The sequence below is a fragment of the Lissotriton vulgaris genome, chromosome 3_1 (genome assembly GCF_964263255.1).
Source record: "Lissotriton vulgaris chromosome 3_1, aLisVul1.2, whole genome shotgun sequence".
Lineage (NCBI taxonomy): Eukaryota > Metazoa > Chordata > Amphibia > Caudata > Salamandridae > Lissotriton > Lissotriton vulgaris.
In genome coordinates, this window is record NC_141689.1 from 1,938,378,436 (window position 1) to 1,938,392,978 (window position 14,543).

The following is a 14,543-nucleotide window of genomic DNA, read 5'->3' on the forward strand; positions in this document are numbered from 1 at the left end:
GCGTCAGTGTCCACAGGGCAGTAGCGGCGAGCGGCTCCCCTATCTTCTTTTTGATGACACTTTCACTCACTCTTTGTACATTTCTGGAGATCCCTCCTGCTGTACTGAGGTCCTTTAGCCGGACAATTACTAATTATCAGTTACCAACAATAGACCTCATCAAATCATTTGTTGAGTTTAAGCCCTATTCAGTCTCCTCTTTACCTAAAATCAGGACTTCAAGAGAATTGATGTACTTAAGGAATGAGATTGCATCTAAAGTGACCCGTTTGTGCTAAATTGACTAATTTTAACTACTGTCTTTGACACTTGTTTTTTTAAGCTCATAACCACCTGCCTTCTGATTAAAATAAATAGACTTTTACAGTTGTACAGTGTGAAAAGCTGACAAAACCAGTGATCTCAGAAGTGCATGACTCCTGTTGTTAAGGTGAAATGATGCTCTAGTCAAAGAGTAGCTTAAACTGCTAAATGTACCCTTTAGTATTTAAATCCAACTTCCTAAAATCTCTGTCCAGCACTGTATTGGGACCATGTTTCCAATATCATCTGCCCAGATTTGACCCCATAATTCCGTAGTTATAGGAATATAACCTGGCCCAAAGAAATCAGATGGACCTTGTGAATGTTACAGCTTTGTCTTCACTACAAAAGGATCTAAGATGTGAAGCACGGAACCTGTGTCTTCTCCCAAACATATTCTAAGGGAGATTCTCCAAGAAATTGAATGTTCAAGGATTGATAGCTAGGTGTGTCTTTAAATTGAAATAAAATACTGATAACATTCAGGATACTTCCAAAACAGCTTATTAATTCCTTGTGATTTGAATATGAAGGCGCAATAACGTAATACTTCCTTGAGGAAAGAGATCAAACAGCTCTAGATTTGTTCTGAGAGAATTGAAAAGAAAATCCCCTCAGTGATTGATTTTCCATCAAGGTCTGAGTGCTACATTATTAGAATTTGTGTGAAAAAATAGATTTTCTTTGTTCAGGAGCTATAGAAACCATCCGTCATCAGGAAATGATTGCACTTTGTCCAGAAAAGAAGCAGCCAGAGTAAAAGCTGTGGGTACTTACCATGGTCCAGCTGCATAGTGGTACACCATAACACCATATTCTAGTCATTCAGGCAGCGGTTATTTTGTTGCGGGGGGGGGTTATAAATGTGAAGTGGTATTCTTGCTTCAGAGATTCATCGTTTAAGTGCTCTGTATGAGAGGTAAGTTGAAGACCGCTCAGATCCGAGGTCAGTCAAAAATCCAGAGTATTTTATAGTGTATTTAAGGATTGTGGTTCAATGTATATATTAAAAAAAATACAAGTTTTTAAACACCATGTTATTGCCTTTGAAAAATTGTTTCTTGGGCAGCCTTTTCCACAAAGACAAGGCATACAAAGAGAAAACAAACCCTTATTACATTAAACAAAACCTGTATTGCGAAGTATTTCTTTAACGGTAAGTAAGATGCCCTCAGAATGTTTTCGTGGGGTCAGTATTCAAAATTATGTAATGTAATATTCAAAATTGAAAGTAATGTGCAAGGGATCTATTTTTTTGGGTAATTTTTCAAAAACCCCAAAGATTTTTTCAAATCACGTTTTTTACTATTCTGTACCATTCAGTTGAGAGTTTAAGTAGAATTCCTACTTAAAATAATATTACAGTGGTAGTGATTTTGTTGTAGTGCGTGTGGACATAATATGTAAGACATGATAAATTGCAATAAATCACATTACCGTCATAGTCTTGTTTAACAGCTAATAGTGAGCTGTCGTTAGTGACATAGAAAAGTTCACCAACCCAGTGTTGATGTATGCAGACTTAATCAATGTTTAACACAAAGCTGCCATCCAATTTAATTTGAGATTTTCAAAGATGATCATTAATGATCCTTGGTTTCAGAAACATTTGGGACTGTTCATAATTACAGCTGTTATTTTTTCCCATTCTTTAAACTATAATTTCCTTATTAACATTCCTGTTGTTCTTGTTTATCATTCCTTTCTTCTGAATTTTTGTCTGTGTGATTTGATCTTTATTTAATTTGTTTCTGCATTTTCGTTCCGACACAATTATTAGCATAACGTGATCTGTTTCAGGATTGTCTTGGGGATCATCACAAAGAAGAACATATTAGAACATCTCGAGGAACTAAAGCAGCACATCGAGCCCCTGGTGATTAGAACTACAACGTCTCATTTTCCTCCTACTTCTCCTCCTCCTTACTAGATACGTTAGAAGTCAGGATGCATGAAACTTGTGAACTGTTCAGTTCCTTTGACATCCGCTGAACAGCATGGACCTGGGGCCATGTCGTTAAGTTACTTTATGCAGCAAGCATATCCTACAGTTCTTTGAATGTAATTATTTGTAGGAATGGGACAAAGACTGTAACTTAACTGTGCTGCAGTTGAACCAACAATTACGTCTGTTAGACAGACTTGCCAAATTTTCTGCTTTGTAAGAAACTGAAGATGTAGTATAAGCTTCATGTATTTAGAATTTGATTGGAAAGGGCTGTAAGAAATCAAATTTGTTTTACATTCTAATAACTTTTTAATGAATTAATTTACGAGTTTGTCTGTTGCTGTGTTTCTAACTAAACACATCAGCTGTGCACTCTTATATTTGAAAGAGAACACCTAATTTGACAAATAATGATATTCCAACTATTCTCCTCAGTAGACCTTTCCTAAAGATACAAACTAGTAGGAGACGCTGTATTGCAGTAGACGCCATTGACAGTGAGATGGGCGTTAACAGAAATAGTTATTTGGTTTTATTGCTCTTTTCCCTCAGTTATGAAGGTGAATAGGACTATCAGCAATCATGTTCGAGTTGTTTTCCTTGAGAGTGCTGTATATCACATACCAGTCCTAAAGTTGGTTAACATTACTTTAAGTTGCATCTGGGGTGAGGCAAATGCACCCCACCACAAGACAGACAAACTCCCCATTTTATCAGTAGATCACAAGATACTTTTATTAGAACCTATCATGTTAGCCATGCAATTCTTGTTCTTATCGAACTGTTGCACTCGCAGCATTGCATAGAATGAAACCCAGAATTGAAAATGTGTGTTTTTACTCCTAACTTTAACTACCTTCTTTGTTATGCATCCATGCAAGTCCAAGGCTGTGCCTTTTAAAGGTGAGCCCACTGTTTTGTTTTACTATACAGTTGTACGGCAGCACATGCCATGTATGTCTAAACCATGCATGTGCCCCTTTGCAACTTAAGTGCCTGTCAATAATCTGATATGTGGAGGGTAAGTCAATGCATGGGTTAGCTCTCAATGTAGTTTTGAATAAATCAAAATCACAGGGGTGTTGAGGCAGGATCATGTGAGCACCATTTAGTTTTAATCAAGTTGATTAAATGTATCTGATAGATATTTAACGAGACATACACAAAGACTTAATGAAACAGGCTAAGGCATCACTAGGTGGCAATATTTCTTATAGTTGTTACTATACCTGCATTATAAACACAGAAGACGTTTTCATGGACAACTAATACATTTTCCCTACGCTACTTGTAATTACATATTTTAGTGTTGTTTTTTCCTTTTTAAATTAGTAGTCACCAGCAAAGTATATTGGATACAGAAAAAACACCTCCTTTCCTAATCACAGATGTTTATCTGTAGTTTGCATATATGTAAGTTACTCAGTGCCACAGCCATTTTTTGATACGGCATAGAGCTTGGTAAATTAAAACGATTCTTGTGTTGATAAAATATTCTTATGGATATTCAGTTTTGGGGTACATTAAAGATTCGCTTCATATGCAGAATTTTTTAACTATAAAGAAAATCCTAATTTTACTCAGTCTTTGGAGGTAAATAGTGTACAATAGCAAAAGAACACTTGAGTAAACGTTTTTGTTGTATGGATCATAGAATGTTGAACATTCAAGTCTACATTCATGGCATTATATAACAATGAGTACTGGCTTACAAGGTTCCTCTTACTTTGATGTCAGAATTTAGAGGGAAATTAAATGTGTTTATTATTCGAGGAAATCACAGTAATTAACCTGTCTAGACACTGGTGACCAGTTTACATCAACTGAACACACACATTCAACTTATCAATGCAAATGGTTTTTCTTTTATCCATATTTTATGTTTACAAAAAATTGATTTAAACTTGCAAAATCATTTACTTGCACATCATATTTTGGGGTGAGTAAATTTTGTGCCAGAGGCTTGGACTGGCAATTCCAGGATGAGATGCACCTGAAAAAATTGAGACCACACTTGGTTGTGTGGGTATTCACATTCTTTTCGACAGCCGAGAGCAGGAGTTAATCCATTTTCATGGTGGGAATAGGAAGGGAGCATGGCCAAAGTTAGTGGGGGAGTAGGGTACGATTCTAGCATAAACGGGGAACAATATCTTTCCTCATGTAGGAAAAACATCAAAGTGCAAGTGAAATAATGTGTAAATGTACAGTATGTGCTCATAGGTACTCTAAAATGGCTTCAAGTTTTTGTAAATGGGAATTAAAAAATATTTTCATGGGGTTCTTTTGTGAACCTGGGATCTTTTGTGGAATAACTAATTGTACATTAGATCCAAACATAGTAAGAAACTCTCTACCAAGCTTTGTCTTTTACTGAAATGAGGATTAAAGCTAACATAGCCCATCTACATTTTATGTCCAGCCGGCAGCATTGCAGAAACCTCAAACTTAATTTTTTATTATAATGTATAGATTCCAAAACATCAGTCAGCAGAATAAAGCTTTTCTTTGCATATTACCCTTCCTAGATGGGTAGTAGGCCTTGAAAACTTTATTTATTTTTGCCTGTTTCATGAACTAATGTGCACACTTTGTCAAAGTGGAGATAAAAACGAAATGGTAATGATGCTTATTGGTAATTAGAAATTGGAATTTCAGCGGATGGGAGTTTGGAGTATTTTAATTTTATTTACTTTTTTAGGTTTTAGATTCCATACAAAAATATGCAACATTCACACAATTTCTAAAGTAATCTTAAATGAAATAATTTTCTAACTATTTAATTTTATAAATATAGTGCCCCTATACCTCCTTATTCTACTTTCAAGAACTACAAGACATCTTAATGCTTATGCTACATAGTACTATAAGTATGTTATGCCTTTAATCTTCCAACGCCCCATCACTCTGCTAGAAAAATGCCCATTAAATTACACTAGACCTTTAGAAATGTGCACTCTACCTCATTCCTTAAAGCATATAGCCTTTTAAGCCTGCAAACCTGCAACGTCTTATTTCTCCTCCTTACGAAAACTCGTGGCTGATCTGCCTTCCATCCAGCTTTCTAAGTGAGTGTGCTACCAAGGTGCTAATTGTAATTTTCCGATTGCCCAGTGGTACATGGCCAACATGGGAAAATCTACCTAACATGGCTATCATAAGGTTAAGGGTTGTGGAACCTTTATCTGCGTGCATTTTAAACTTCATGCCAATTAATTTTGAAATCTGTGCAAAAGCGTCAAGAACATGGAAGTGAAAGTACTAGACATTTGAAAGTAAACTTCTTGCAGGGTGAAGGATTTCTTATCCAGATTTGATGTTTTAATGCTAAAAATACTTGAAAGTTGTCAAAGGACAGATCCAGATTGTAAGACAATTCAGAAATAAATGTATGACTATAATAGCAGTCCAGAAAAAAAAAATCCTTAAATCTTTCTTAATTCAATACTACCCAAAAGGCGATGTAGCAGTGGGTGCATTATACTGAATACAACTCTGGTATAAGATTATCCCTTTGGTAAAAGCATGTCACTTTCCAGGAACTATTGAAATAGTCATGTGATTAATGAAAGGAAACTACACAGTCCCATCATTTTGGGATTGTTGTCCTAATCTTATTGATGGAGAATAACTGAAACAATTTTAGATGTTTCTACCAAGTGCTATAGCATAGATTTTGTTAAGGACTAAGGATACTACCATCTTATCATCTGAATTATAGGGGAAAGCACATCCCCTTTGAATTTTATCTATATCAGGCCGATGGTGTTCCAGTGTTTCACCTATACAGGGATCACAACCATATCTAAAATCACTTAAATCCCATAGCTACTGGAATTTTAAAATGCTCTTATGTTGCTTCCCCGCAATCATGGTGATGGAGTGTATACTCCAGCTATGCTTTGAGCAGTTGGGATGGCAAACATCATGTCATGTTCAGTCACGCAGACCTCCACACAGTTTGTGCTAGCAGGTAGAAAATGCACTAATATCTAACCGGCCATGGACGTGGGTTGTAGGTTCATATGCTATGCTTCCTTCATTAGTTATGGCTGCGTATTATGGGAATTCGCTCTCTAGCGTACACCACATTTCCCCACTTCTCTCGGAAATGGAAGCCCACCAAGCGACCCTGGCAATGTATTAAAGTTGGCATTGCAGGTGGACTTGACGCTAGCTTGGCATTTGAGGTGAGCCTCTTACCCTCAACTAATGGGAAATCATTAGAATGGAAAATATGAGCAGAACACAATAACTGAAACACATCATCGCAAGCTATGTTACAATTCATTCAGCAACAGTAACCCTGGAGCTAGTTGGAAAGTCACCAAACCCACTAGAAGGCTATGTTAGTGGCAGCCAGTGTGCTCAACAAATGCGTGTAACATAACAATTTCCTTGTACCTGAGAAGAGACACTGATCCTGATCTTTAAAGAAGATTTGTGAAACACATTGGGGAGCATTAGAGTATACATCCTGGGCCATTACATTTTAAAGGTTTCCCAGTTAAAAGGAAAATTGAGCTGGTTTTAGCGTAGTGAAAAAGTAGATAAGCATGTTTTGTCTTTTATTTTAGTAAGGCCATCAAATTGCTGAGAGTATGCCTCTTAAGACGTGATGAGCTTACATTTAAATTTTTTTTTTAGCAAAATGGCATTTCATTTTTGAGTATCCCTTATTCTTTCCTCTTCAGGGAGAAGTATATTGTTTTGAAAAGAGTTCACTTATCTCTGGGCAAAAAGATCATTTAGTTGGGGTTCAGATTGTCTTCCCATGTTCAGAAAATGGAAAAGCATTGAAAAAACCCATTGTTCAATGAAGGTTAAACATGTATGGGGTCTTCGTTACATCCCTTGAAAATATTCATTTTTATGCAATCCCCTTTGTTGCACTAACAAAGCATTTTCCCGAGAAAAAATATATTTTGTGGCAATAACAAAATTGTACCTGAAGATCACATTTTGTATGTCATAAGTCTTTATGAATGAATATGGATTTATAAAGTGCAGCTAATACACAATAGCGTCTGTGGGCGCTGATAAAAGGCCTGAACCTGAGAGATACTAACGGGAAAGAAGGTAGTAGAAGAGCAAGACTCCTGAGGAGATTACAACAGCCTTGTCTTTACGATTTTTCTTAAAAAGAAGGTAGTTCTGAATATCTCTCAGACAACCATTAATTTAGTTCAACAAGTTAGCTGCCTGAAAGAAAAGGCCCTGTTGCCAGATCCGCACTTTCTGATCTTGAGGATCTTTGAGATTAATTAAAGCAGAATGAAGGGACTGTGATGATAATTTCTTCCTGAGATAGGGCTCATGTTATGTAGCACTCGTGTAAAGCAAAGGATGTTAACTAGGATGCTCTTCCATACTGGAAGCCCGTGTAGGACATGAAGGTGAGTTTTAATGGAAGGAAATATGGATAGACCTAGAACGAGTCTTGTAGCCACGTTCTGCACAATCTGTAACCGTTGCAGGAGCTACTGTGGGCCCCTAGTCCGAAGAATGACCATAATCGGTTCTTGAAGCGATCAGTGCTTGGACCACTATCTTATGTGACGAAAACAGAATAAGTGTGAGAATCTTAAAAAGCAGGTTGCCAACATATAACATGCGGAACAAACTGGGTTATTAAATGTAATGCCTAGATTTTTTTGCTAAAGCATCTGAGAAGGAGGGAACGGCCAAGTTCAGAGTACCACCATTGGAGAGCAGCCAATTAAAGGTTTCTCAAAAATCAGTACCTCTGATTTTTTCCTCTAACTTTAAACAATTGGACCATATCTCAACTTCTGTCATGTGTTGCAGAAAATTAGCTTTTGTTACTTAAGTGTTTTCAGCTATTCAAAAGGTTTTTCATCTGCACATGTTATTAGAATTGTAGCCAAAGTATTTGACAATAGACCCTAGTGTAGAGTTATAAATGTTGAACAACTAGGGGTTCAGCTAGGACACCTGCGGTGTTCCACAACAGATGGAAAAATGGGAGACTGGTGGCTAAGAATCTGTATTCTGTTTATGAGGATAGTGTATAGCCAAAACAGTGCTTGTCTACAGTTTCTAAGTTTTGACAGCCTTGTTAGACGTACTGACTGAGAGACAGTAACAAAGGTTGCATAGAGGTCAAGACAGACCACAGCACCTAACCTGCTCTTTTCCAAAATAAGCCTAAGATCATGCTTCATGACTGTGATGCTGATTTTCTGCTGCAAAGAGGACAAACAGCCAAAGAATTTGGGATTAAGTTCATGGTGTTGAAAAAAAGAACTGCTAGCATGTTAGTGTGACTTGAGGAAAAACCATTGTACCCAAATGTCGATCTTTTATGACCTCTGGTGAAAGAGCAGTGCACATTGTTTAGTCTCTGATTTACTTCAGGATCTAATCTGGATGTGAATAAGCAGGAGTATGAGTCTTTTCAATCTTTTGAGAAATCCTTCCATCCAGTGACTGTCCATGGTTGAAAGTTGTGTTCTGTCAAACAAACTGTAAGATGTTCCTTGCTCCTCAATTAATTCAATTTCAAACAAAAACAAAATTGCTTATGATCATGTTTCATAGGTAACCAAATACAGTCGTATGAGAATGTATTTCTTTCCCTTAGCTGAAAAGGCAAAATTTATATACATCTTGATATTAAATATTTAACCTATAATTATGCTGCTAAAGTCTCCTTTGTCAAACGAAATAATTTACCAGAGAAGCTGGGCTTTCAACGTAACTTGTCCTGACATAACTTTACCAGTCTATCACAACCGTTGATTGAGTCCCTATTAAAAAAAACTCAAAAAAGCAATACATTTGAAACTTAGTTCAGCTTCAGAAGTCATCTTACTCTTCCTTGTGAATTTAGGGATATCTTGCTAGACTTAATCCTTGAATCTATCTTTAAAGATGTATTAAACGTGTTACCACATGCTTAGCTCTCTGAAAGAAACAGGTTAGTATTAGATTCTTTACCTTAGAATATCCCCAGGCGTCAGACTGGATCCGGAAACTTTTGCGTAGCAGTACCCTTGCACGTAGGTAGGCGTCGTCTGCGGCTCCGCATCCATCCTCGGCGTCGTTGGTGCCGGGATAACGTCGCCGGAGTACTTGGACGCCGCCCTCGTGCGCTGACGTCAGTTTTTCTTTTTGTTCCGCGCCAGCAAGCGCCGATCCGGAAACAGTTATACCCATAGTCCATTTTTTACTAACTTTTTTGATCCTTTTTGATCGTCTTTCGAAGTCTATCGACTCCGACGGTGCCGGAAGGAATGCTCGGGTTCCAACCCTGCGCCGATTGTTGCCGAATGATGTCAGTAACCAACCCCCATCGCCGGTGCCTTCACTGTCTGGGCCCCGACCACGCTGACAAGTCCTGCTCCGACTGCCGGGCCCTGACGTCTAAAGCTAGACGGGAGCGGTCCCGCAAGCGACTCGAGATCCGGCAGTCAGCCCCGTGCCGCTCCAGGTCCCGGTCCGGAAGGAGGTCGAGGGAGCGGTCGCGGGGCCGGAGTCACCACAGTACCAGGAGTCGTCATCGGTCTTCGGGCTCGAAGTCCTCAGGTAAGAGGCATAGAAAGTCGCTCTTCTGACTCCCCCCGACGTACGCGCGACGCAGCCAGGGGTTCGGGGCGACACCACCACCGCGGCTCCGCCCGAGCCGCAGACGTCGCGGCCTGCTCCATACCCGCCAGTCCCTGGGCAGAACGCGACGCCGGAGGAGATCGAGAACTTCCTCATGGCCATGAGGTCCCTAACTCCTCCGTCTGGTTCCGCGGCGCCTTCGGGCCAAGTGGCCCCAACTGGGTCCCCAAGCAGGCCGGGTGCTTCGGCCCTGGTGCCGTCGGCAACTTCGGTCCCGACGCCACAGGGCCCCGCCAGATCCGGCTCCGGATCCGGGTCGTCACCGTTCGACCTCACGACCTCGCCGGCCCCCAGGGTGTCGTCCCCGGTCCTACCCTCGATTCGAGTCCGGCGTAGTCGACGCCGCTTGGAGATTTCTATTTCTATGACCCGGCCCCATCCTTTGAACCGGAGTACCAGGTGATGGGTGGCGAGGAGGATTGGGAGGGGTCCGAGGACCCTCTGGCACGTGAGTGCCAGTCTTCTCAGGGTTGGACAGGTGAGCTAGGGAGGCCAGTGGTCTGGACACTTCGCCCGACACTGGTTTTGTCTCCCCTCCTACCGTGGCTACGGAGGAGGGGGCTGCCTATAGTGTGGTGCTGACGCGGGCTGCCAAGGCCTTGGGCCTTGAGCTCCCCGTCGCGGCTGTGAGGACTAACCTCCTCATTGAGGTCCTTAAACCGCAGGCAAGCTCGGCCGAGCCTCTGCTGCCTTTTAATGAGGCCTTGTCAGACTTTCTTCTGGGCACTTGGTCCAAGCCCGCTACAGGTCCGCCTGTAGATAGGAACGTGGCCAGGCGCCACCGCCCGGCTCCGGGCGACCCTTGCTTCCTGTCCACCCACCCCACCCCTGAGAGCCTGGTCATCCAGGCCTCTAATTCCCAGACCGCATTCCCGACAGCTCCCCCCGATCGGGAATCCAAGAGGTATGAGCAATACGGGAAAGAGGTATTCTCCTCCCTGAGTTTGGGGTTGCGGTCAGTCAACACCGCATGCCTCTTGGGCCGTTACACCCACTCTCTGTTGGACACGGTCGCGTACGTGCTGCCACAATGTCCGGAGGGGGCCCGGACTAAACTCGCCCAAGCCCTTGCGGAGGGTCGAGATGCGGCACGGTATTCCATCCGGTGTGGGCTGGATACCACAGACTCACTGGGCAGAGCGATGGCAACGACGGTGTCGATTCGTCGCCACCGGGGGGCAGATGTTGCAACCCAACCTCTCGTCTTTGAGTTTGGCGGCATGGCTCCTGAGATAGTGCAATATGGCCATTTGAATCTGCCCGAAGATTGTATGGACATACTGAAGGAGTCTAAGAGATCTTCCACTCGGACCGCCTATGCTTACAAGTGGAAGAGGTTCTGTATCTGGTGCAAGTCCAAGAACTATGATCCGACGACGTGCAAGGAAAGACGTCATCCTTCTTTACCTTCTACATTTGGCGCAGTCTGGACTTAATGTTCATTCCATTAAGGTTCATCTTGCTGCAGTGACTGCCTACAGGAAATGCCCTTCACAGACTTCCTTATTCCAATCAAAGACTTTTTCGAAGGCTTGAAGAAAGTGTTCCCTCCTGTCAGGCTTCCTTCGCCTACATGGGAATTGAATGTGGTGCTGTCCAGATTGATGAAGGAGCCTTTTGAACCTATTCATAAGGCTTCGTTGCAGCACCTTTCCTGGAAGGCGGCGTTCCTCGTGGCCATTACATCGGCCCGCAGGGTGAGTGAAATTCAGGCGTTGTGTTGCCAAGAACCTTATACTGTATTTCATGCTGCTAAGGTTGTTATGCGTACTCACCCTAAATTTCTTCCCATGGTTATTTCTGATTTTCATGTCAACCAGACCATAACGTTGCCTACGTTTTTTCAGAATCCTTCATCTCCAGCGGAAAGGTCTCTACATTCTCTGGATGTTAGGAGGGTGTTGAAATTTTATCTGGATAAAACCAAAGATATTCGTAGGTCAGACCAATTATTTGTCAATTATGGATCGGTCAGGACGGGTCTTGCTACCTCTAAGCAGTCCATCTCTAGGTGGATTGTGTCCTGCATACAGTTGTGTTACCAAAAAGCTAATAAGACCTTAGGGGTAAACCTAAGGCTCATTCCACCAGGGGAAAAGCTGCCACAACAGCTTTGCTCCGTAATGTTCCGATTGCAGAGATCTGCAAGGCGGCCACTTGGAAGTCGGTTCATACCTTTGCTAAGCATTACTGTCTGGTCACTGATGCCAGGGCAGATGCTCAGGTTGGGCAGGCTTCGCTGCGGAATTTGTTTGCTGAATACTGGTGTTAATTTTCTTCTCTCCACCGCCACTTTGGTTTGGGGATGGGCTTGCCATTCTATTCACTAGGTTATGACTATACACAGAGATCCCCTACTACAGAAGGAGTAGTTTCTGTCCTGTAACTCCAGTTCTGTAGTACGGGTATCTCTGTTATAGTCATAAGCGCCCGCCCTCCTCCCCGGTGGTGAAAGATATTCATGTAAGGAATGCTACAGGTCTTGTGGGCTACGCCTTCAAAAAAGCACTGAAAGTAAAAGGGACCTGCTGTACATTCTTGGATACTGGGAGAAGTTCTGGAAAGTTCTCTTAAAAGCACAGTATCCTATTTAAGCCACATAATGGCAGCCTATGGGGCTTATCTGTCCATGCCTTCCTCTTTATCATTCCAGAGTCTTTTACTGGTAGAGGCAAGTTTCTCTATGGAAGAAACTGGGCAGGCTGTGTTGTGTGTGGTTTTGTTTGATTTCTAGTTTAAGTACTGGACAGTGTAGCCTGTGGATATAGGCTGCATTATTTGTTTTTAAATTCTCTCTTAAGTGTCTTTGCAGTTCTGCATGATTTGACAATTTAAGAGATTATTTTTGATTGCCGGGGTCCACGCACATGGGTGGGACTATTCACTAGATTATGACTATAACAGAGATACCCCTACTACAGAACTGGAGTTACAGGACAGAAACTACTCCTTCTACACTGTCCATGTTCACAGAGTAGTGTTGCACGAGTAACATCCTGTCGACCTGATCCAGGCATCATAAGCCGCTGCTGCCCTTGACCACAGTGCAGATACCTCACACACATAGAGTTCCCTCGGGAATGCATCATTGCACGTCCGTTATGCCCTGAATAATGGTTAAGTAATTATTGGGTGTTACAAACAATAATTTTGGACTCCATTGTTGCTAGAATTTGTCTGACGAAGGTGTGATAAATATTTCAATTTCCTAATGAAGCAGCCATCACGTGTATTGTGCTTTATTCTAAAGAGCACATGTTTAATTATAAAAATCTGATCAGAACCAGTAAAATTAAAACACTCGTTATTATACCATTCTGGAAACCTAATTTTAGGGTGTTTATAAATTGTTACATTGTCCACTTTAACACCCGGAGGTAGTTCATAGTTTCAACACACTCCATGTTGTTTAGGCAAGTCTTTGTCCTTAGAAACTTGAAAAGAGTTCTTTAATGCACATTAGTCATTGATTGACTCCTCCATAATTTTAGCCAATGTGTTTCGGCCATTAATCTATAAAGGCCTCCTGAGAGCAATTATCAAGGAAAGGGTATACCAAGAGCCAGGTTTCTGGCGTGATTCTGAATGGCATGAATCAATTTAAAAGTCTCAGTGGAACTTAATGCCCATCATGGCACTTCAGCTGCCACAGTAAAGAAACCCGTACCTGCAAATAGAGCTACTAACGAGAAAAACGGGTCAAAGTGCTGGAGGAAGAGCAAACATATCTTACTGTATCTCGAAACTGAATATCAACTAAAGATTTTTATTAAGCAGGAACTCTTAATATAGAATGTAAAAAGCTTGTTGCTTGAGATACCGATTAAAAATAACAGAGATGGCTAGATGCAACCACTTAAAAGAACATAACAGCTGCCTGAGCCCACCAATAAGGAAGTGTCATTAAAAAGCTTTCCAACGCCTAATTTACTTTTCGCAAGAAACTGAACTCAGACTAGTCATTTGGTTCTGTATATCACCCAGGGGAGCAGATTTATGGGCCTCCAGGAGAAGGTACAACAGCTAGCGGAACAACCACTGGTTTACCAGACGCACTCCAGAGTATAAAGTATTGCAATGTTTCACATTTAAGTCAAGTGAATAACACAAATGAGAATCAATTTAGAATTCAAATTTACAACCAAAAAAGTTGAACTTGTGAATTCATTTTCATTATCATCACTCACATATACATTAGTTGAGCCGCTAGGCCCTTCTTAAATTCCATAAGTCTTCATAGTATTGTTATCAATGTATACAATAAACATTGTTGTAAATGTACAACAAAAAAATCAATAATAAGCAAATTATGTTAAATATAACAAAAATTATGTTAAATATCACAACCAAAACATTTTGAAATGGCCCAATGCATTTCGGGTAGATCTCTTCTTCAGGGGCGTACGTAAGTCGGTTGTGTTGAACCAAGTTTCCTAGGAAACCTCGAAGAGAATGGCGCTCGGTTTCTTGTATCAAGTGTAGTTGTAGGAACCTTGAAGCGCAAATCCGCTAAACAAACTGCTGTATTGTCAGATACTATCTTCTTTCCTACTCTGCGTGACACCATATAGAATTACGTCTTGTAAGCCCATCAGTGAGGTTACTATGCAGTCAGGAAGGGTTTCAGTTTCTCAGTACCGTTGGAGGTACTGGCCAAACTCTG

The 14,543-nt window shown here is 41.1% G+C and overlaps 1 protein-coding gene across 1 annotated transcript in view; it reads left to right on the top strand.

Moving 5' to 3' along the window:
- The window catches only part of CLCN3 (Cl-/H+ antiporter 3), a 247,540-nt gene that overhangs the window by 222,707 nt on the left and 10,290 nt on the right, over positions 1-14,543 (top strand). The window contains exon 11 of the mRNA XM_086963830.1: positions 2,104-2,179. Coding sequence (XP_086819956.1) covers positions 2,104-2,179 — 76 coding nt within the window. The remainder of the gene's footprint in view (positions 1-2,103; positions 2,180-14,543) is intronic.